Source organism: Excalfactoria chinensis, chromosome 15, assembly GCF_039878825.1.
Source record: "Excalfactoria chinensis isolate bCotChi1 chromosome 15, bCotChi1.hap2, whole genome shotgun sequence".
In the NCBI taxonomy this organism is placed as follows: domain Eukaryota; kingdom Metazoa; phylum Chordata; class Aves; order Galliformes; family Phasianidae; genus Excalfactoria; species Excalfactoria chinensis.
Window position 1 is genome coordinate 7,276,161 of NC_092839.1, and position 7,384 is coordinate 7,283,544.

General features: G+C 47.4%; 1 protein-coding gene across 1 annotated transcript in view; it reads right to left on the bottom strand.

Moving 5' to 3' along the window:
- The window catches only part of TAF4 (TATA-box binding protein associated factor 4), a 35,723-nt gene extending 28,339 nt beyond the window's left edge, over window positions 1-7,384 (bottom strand). The window contains exons 1-2 of the mRNA XM_072350153.1: window positions 6,993-7,384; window positions 4,030-5,118 (exon numbers count right to left, since the gene is read on the bottom strand). Of these exons, the coding sequence (XP_072206254.1) occupies window positions 4,030-5,118; window positions 6,993-7,311 (1,408 nt within the window). The 5' untranslated portion in view covers window positions 7,312-7,384. The remainder of the gene's footprint in view (window positions 1-4,029; window positions 5,119-6,992) is intronic.

The following is a 7,384-nucleotide window of genomic DNA, read 5'->3' on the forward strand; positions in this document are numbered from 1 at the left end:
TCCTCCGAGGTCTGACACTGAACAGCACCCTTCACTCCTGTACAGCACCAGCAGTAAGCTGAGCCCAACTGTAGGGCTCACCTGCACAGCTGTTAGGAGCTGTTAGGAGTTCTAGAACCCAACTTCTTAAAGAGGCAGTCAGTTTCATAGCTGAGAAATGTCCCATCCTGCAGCCACCACAGAAACGGCACAAGAAAAAGTCCCTCAAAACAGAATATGATGGAGGAAGCCAAGTCTCACCTCCATCACCAGCTGCTGGGGGACACAATGGAATTCTGTAAAAGCAATACAGGTGTTTTATCATAAGATAAAAAGTGATAGCTGTTCTACTACAGCTGCATGACTGCACTACTGGTAACACAAATGCTGGTCAGGAGCTCCAAAAAAACCTGTAAAACCAACTATCCTATCTTCAAACAGAATGAAGCGTCACAACCTTGATTATTTGGGGAAAAAAATAAGTCTTCAGGATCAAGCAAGCAATTCATTGTAAGTATTGATACTGTCTCAGAAAATAAAGAAGAAACTGAAGGAAGCAAAGGTTTCTAGATTTCATTGTCACCTCAGCTAGAAAACGGCCCAGAAGAGCTCCCAGACACATTTAGTTCTTACTGCATACGTGCAGCACTTCCCAGTCTGCTCCCTGTCTTAAGCAGGCACTTCACAGGTTATCAGGAGATGCTTGTACATAGAAAACGAAGCGGAAGAGATTAACAACATAAAGCACCTCCAAGAACAGAAACCAAATCTTTGAACCCTCGAGTTGACAATACTGTTCAGGTGAGCATAACCTCTTGGACTTTGGTTCTAAATCTATTACAGCATTGCAGGAGAAGATGGTATTTTGAAGAGAGCTCTGAAAGCACACAAGTTAGTCATTTTACAAGGTGATTGTACCACGCACCAGCCATGGCCTCGAGTCACTCTGTGAACTCCTACATTGCAAAAGTTTAATCTTAGGAAATGCAGCAGAAAAGCACCTCTGTAAGAGCAAAGCACCTCTGTAAGAGCAAAGCACCTCTGTAAGAGCAAAGCACTGACAACGTTCTAACGAACTCATACATTTCCCTATCTCTTACCAGATGACTGTACAGGACACATTTCATATTACTGCTTGAAGTGCTCCAAAACAAAGAACACAGTATGATTTATTTCCAGTCACAGTTTCAAAAGATGCCGCATCTTCAAAGTAGCATGTATAAAGAGAAACAGACTTGGATTCCTCCCTCCCTGTCCCCTAGCAAATTATTTGTCAACATTTCTGTCTCTGCTAAAAAGCTATAAATAAGGCCCTGATCTGCCCAATTGGACCATGAAGCACAACAGTCCTCTTCCTCAAAGATGACAATAGTGGAGAACTTATCAGTGCACAGATGCTTGGAGTAGCCCAGTTTCTTTGGGAAACAACAGAGCAGAACGCAGTAAGGTCACAACAACTACATCCTATTAGCAGTTCAAACACCTCTAATTTGGTCAGTCGATGTTTGTTACACAGTCACTTCAATATGATATAAAGCATTATTCTAAAAGTAATGTATTTTAAAGAGTGTTGATCAAACATTTTCCATGTGCTCTTTTTAAGAGAGCAAGAAACCTTCACCCAAGTTCCAGGTTAACAACATCTTATATTCTGCTTTTCAGCTATGTGAAACTGTAACAGCACTTTGGAGAGCCAGAAACAGTATATCAAAACATGAAAATATCTATAAAGCACCTGCTGCTCATTGGTCAAACCTCCACAAGAATTCAGTGAGTATTTGTAAACAGCAGTATAAAAAGTGACATATTCCATCTCTAATCTCAAGCTGTTTCATGCACTGTATTATAAAACCATTAGCACAGAGTGCTAACTTTAAGCATACACATGTGGCTGCAGATTTGGTGCATGCAGTAGATGTACAACACACAAGCACTACAGCTGCACTTTCATACTACCAAGCTGCCCTTAAAAATCTGGCCTATCACAGTGTAACTTGAAATTACATCTCAAGAACAGTCACCTATTCTGCTTTCGCTATGAATGCATATGAAAACTACTAAAGATTGAAGCACTTGCACAGATTTTTCAGCAGTGCTCAGCCCTCGCACCTGTGAGATGCTTCTAAGAGCTCAGCATCCACCAATTGCTAAGTGTTCTGTTCTGCAAGATGTGCTTCAAAGCGTTTGCAAAGTTGGCTGTATTGGCAAAGTACAGAAAATTAACCAAAGAAATTAAAACAAAAAGCAAGAATTGTTAGAATAAAATCACTTTCAGTATGTGTTACCATGCAAGAATCTAATTTCTGTGCATCCACTCGTGTAGGTATGCTTATTTTACAAGTCATGCTATTCTTTTGAAGTTATAAATATTCTTAAAAGTGTAGGACAGACAAGAAAAGTGCTTAATAAAAAAAAAAACCAAGTGTTTAGAAACTATATTGCTTTACTTTGATCTATCGAGACCTCCAAAGGAGCAATTTATGGCCCAATTATGCTTAAGGACTGGCAATGCTGCTTCTAAGTGTAACACATTTCAGTATGCTATGGTGGTTTGAAAACAGCAGCTACCTGGAAAAAAGGTCCCACTGGACTCAAAAGTAGCATTTTTCCCATAATCAGATTTATAATGCAGCATTAGTAAGAATGTAGGTATACAAGGCAATAGACTGCAAGCCTGAAAAACCTTTTGATACACTGTGGCAATAAATAAGGCTTTTCCAGCCAATCAACCTACAATGTCCAAATTAAACACGAGGATTTCAAGGTTTGAGTTTTAGTGATGTTTTTCTTTTTAAAATTAGCACCACGTCTCATTCAAACGACTCATACAGGGAATAATTCCCTACACACACAAAACATGAGGAATATTTATGCCACGTACAGAATGCTCCACAGACTTCATCAAACTACACAGCATCACATATCACAAATAGCACATTACCCTAACAGATAGTGTGCAGTAATGCAGCCCAGCTTCTGGTCCACCTTACACAGCAGGTGCACTGCTTTGAGGTCCACTTAGGTGTCCCAACAGGTGTACTTTTACAAAGACAGAATGGAACAGATGATACACAAATGCTGCTGCCTTCATGAGGCACTAGCAGCAAAACACAGATAGGTGCTCACCAAATGCCATCCTGAAAACTGTGAATACTGAGCATATACCCATTACTACACACTACTAAAAAGAAAGAAGACTACGTGTAGGTTCACGTGTGTATTTTCAGTTAAAAATGAAGCTGGATACACGTGCAGGCCAGCTCCGATATAAGAGTAAACATGTAATTTTAAATGCACAAATCTAGAATATTTAAGGAAGAACAGAACAGTTCTCAAGCCAGAAATGCCTCTCATCCTGCTTTTTACTCAGCAACTGAGGTCAGGTCTACATTGCTTGCCCAGAGATGCTCTGCAGAGATGCTCTGCACTAAGCACGATACTAGCTACTACAGAAGCTGCAACCCTAGACACAACAGGGTGAGGTAAGGACAGAGGAAGACTGCCTTTTGTATCAGAACTACAGGGACTGAAAAGATCATCGTAAGCTTCAAAAGTGCGAGTTTTTAAGTCACACTTTGAAGGCGTTTAAAGGAAAAGAAGGTAGTTTTCTTGTGCTGTATCTGCAGTTTCTCTATTCAAGAGAGCTCTATGGTACCGGGGGCACGCAGGGACAGAGAGGGAACAGAACAGCATGCAAAGGTTATACAAACTACCAACAAAACTGCCTTAAAACGCCTTCTGTGAAAATGAAATAGCAACACTTCATTTGATAATGTTTCATTGTCATATTTGGCAGTTTGCAGCTTCATCTGCACTCAACATTGTAAAGACGACACCAGATAGAGTTATTTCCAAATGATTACTGCTCACGAGACTTTTTTAATCACCTGAAAAAACACACTAAGTAGTGGAATGCTACTATACTACTACACCGCACCAGACGATTCCCACTGTTGCCTTTTTCCACAATTCACAATTAAACAGCAAGAGATCTTCCTCCCTGCAAGAATCACATTCCCAAAACAAGAAGCCCTCGGAGCTTCTGCTTACCTGGTGGTAACTGAAAATTCTGAATATTAGTGGGATTCTGGGGTGGCTGAGGCAAACGAGGTGCTAAAACCGTAGGAGTCAAAGTTGCTCTGATTCCACTTGTAGTTGCTGTTGGAGTCCTCGGTAGAGTTTGTGCCACTGTGTTGGCAGTGCCCTTAGCCATTCCCGTAGGGGTGCCAGGTGCTGCAGGAGGTATCCCACCAGGATTGGGGGCAACATTGGTGAGCCCAGCTTGCATAGTTTGCCCAATAATCATGTTACCCCCTGTAGTACTGGGCTGGCCAGCAGTAGCCAGCGTCTGCTGTTGGGATACTGCCTGTACTATAGTTTTAGGAGACTCAGATTTGATGACCTGTGTGGTAGGAGCCACTGGCACACTGGAACCAGACTGACTATTCACAAGTGTTGTTTGGAGGGAAACTCCAGATCCCACAGTGGCTGTAGCAACAGCAGGAAAACTCCCCACACTGATGGTTGAATTGATCACAGTATTGCTCCCATTCTGAGTGGCCGCGCCAGCTGCGGCTACTGTGGGTCCTGCTGTGTGAATCGGGGGCCTCACAAGCGTGACTGTAGGGCCCCCACTTCCAACGCTTGGTGGCGGCTGTGAAGAGATAACTGTGGGCGAGGAAGAAGATGCAGAGGACACAGCAGTATTAAGGAAAGAAGTCTGGATGACAGTGTTGGAAGCTGATGGCAAAACGGCGTTAACAGTATTTCCTTTTCCCACAGATCCAGGTCCATTGTTAACAAGAGGGGCAACAGCAGGTGCAGAAGCGGGGTTGGCGGTCACAGGAGTCCCAGAGAAAGCAGCACTTCCTGTGTGGTGAGAGTTCATCACCACATTACTACCATTCAAAGTTTGCACTGTCGTGGTCCCAATCTTGCCATTCCTGGTGGACAAGGCAGTCGCCATGGTGCTGATAACCACCGATTTGCCCTGACTGAGGGTCCCTGGAGCAGCAGTGACTTCGGATCCTCCTGCCGCTGCAGTGGTGGTGCTGGTGCTCGTCGTGGTGGCTCCATCCAGAGCTGAAGTCTGGGACCTGGTGTTATGATTAATAACACCTCCTTGCACTCCTCCTGCTCCTGCAAAACAACAACAAGGTTAAACAGAGAGAATGAATGGGAGGAGAACCACCAAAGACAGAACATTCTCCCTCATCACCAAGCCTTCTCCATGGAGCCAAGAAAATGGGACAGCGTACAAACTGAAGATGGATTTAAAGACATTATCCCGCAGCTTCCAGTTTCCCACCAAATACCAACAGGTTCAATCCAAATTATAACATCCTCACTCTCATCACTACAGTCAAAGAAAATAGGGAAAAAGGACTTGAAATGAACAGAGAAGAAAGAAGATCATCTTAGGCCTCTTCTTCATTCTAGAGCCTGAAAACACGCTTATCAGCAGGGCTGCAACTACAGGAGGGGAAAATGGCAATAGAAGACACATTAACAAGACGCATTCCCTACGTCCAGCACATGTTATCCACTAATCCTTTCATCTCCTGCAGAGTTAGAGCAGGAGGCTCAATGACAGCAAAATAAGAAACTTGAAGGGAATAAAAATCATCAGCCTGATGAGGTAAGAAGTACTGCAAGACCTGGAGAGGTCTACAAGAAGAGCGCGCCAGCTTATTACAGCATTTGTTCTGCTGCATCTGAAGCTCCCACAGCTAAAGACAGTTATTAAATAAATAAATAAATAAAAAAGCAAAGCTGATTTTAAGAAGGCACGAGATGATGTAGCTTCTTGTCCTGAATAACCCTCATGCCCCCCCCTTGCCCCCAGACGAGGCCTGGTGTTATCACCAGTAACATCACAGGCAGCCTGGGTCCTGGCCCTAAGGAGATGGAAATGGGAAGGCAGTAGTGACAGGCGAATATTGAGATGTACGTTGTAAAGGTGAAGGAGGTCCTCCTGGAAGAGCTTCATTAATTGTGACAGAAGGGCTGCTGTATCTTCTGAGGCTTTAGCAAGAAGAGAGAAAGCAAAACAAAGTATAAAAACGAGGTGACGGGAGGAACTGCAGACAGATTCTGGGGAGACTTCTTAATCGTCGCGGTTATTACTATTCCCCTGCAAACCAGCTTACCTCCATTCCCAAGGGGTGAGCCCTCAGTCCCAGCACTGCCACCAGCCCTACGCACCGCAGCACACGGAGGGGACACAACCCCAGAGGAGGGATCCCTGCCCCGGGTGGGCGCTGAGCCCCGACCCCCCTCCCTCCCCGCGCTGTGACAACACCCCCTTGAGGGCAGCGCGGGAACGGGCGGAGCGGAGCGCCCCTCCGAACCCCCCGACCTGAGGAGCAGGCGGCTGGAGAGGAACAGCGGGTGGGGGGCAGCGTTCCGAGGGACTTCCTCCCCTTCAAATCCCCCCCGGCTTCCTCCTCTGCAGGAAATAGGTGTCATGATTAATAACACCCCCAGCGCTTCGGGGAAGGGGGAGGGGAGGGGGCACTACGGAGAGGGATTCCCCTCGCAGCCCCCACCCCGGCATGAGGAGAAGGCTGAGGGGGGGAAGGGGGGGAGCAGCCCCGGGCCGCGCGGTACCGCCGTCACCTCAGGGGTGGGCTCTGCGCCCTAAAGCCGCGGACAGACTGAGCTGAGGGGGAAAAAAAATAAATAAAGAAGGAAAAAAAAAAAAAAAAAAAAAAAAAAAAAAAAGAGGGAACGACAGAGTGACACGGCCGGGCCGGGGGAACCGAGCCGACCCCCACACACGAGACTGAACATCCTCCGGTGAGCGGGAGGGAAAATAAAGGGGAGGGCGCGAGGAGCCGCGCGAGGGGACGGGCAGCGGGGGGACACGGCGCGGGGAGGCCCCGCCGGGCCGATGCCCACCTCGGCGCCCCGGGGGTGCCACAACGCGAAGGGGGGAGAGGGGACAGCGCGGGGGGGAGCGCGGAGGGGGAGGGGAGGCCCCGCGCCCCCCAGCCCTGCCCACGGCACCGTACCTGCTTTTGTGATCTCCGGGGCGCTCAGTCCCATCTTGCCGCCGCCGCCGCCGCTCTCTGTTTGGGCATTCGCGCTGCCTCCTACTACAACTCCTCCAGGGCTGGGGCTAGGGCTGCTGCTGCCGCTGCCGCCGCTCACAACATGGTTCCCCAGCAGCCCCCCAGCGGCCCGCAGGGGCTCCTGCGCCTTGTGGTGCTGGTGGTGGTGGCCGGAGGCCGCCAGCTGGGACTCTAGGGAGCCCACCAGGTCGCTCACCACCTTCTCATCCACCTCCGTGTTCAGGAAAACCTCATCCAGCAGATCCGAGCCCGCCGCCATCTTTTTTTTGGAGGGTTCCTGTGAGCTGCTCCCTCCTCCCCCCCCTCCCCTTCCACTCCTCCCTCCCTCCCCC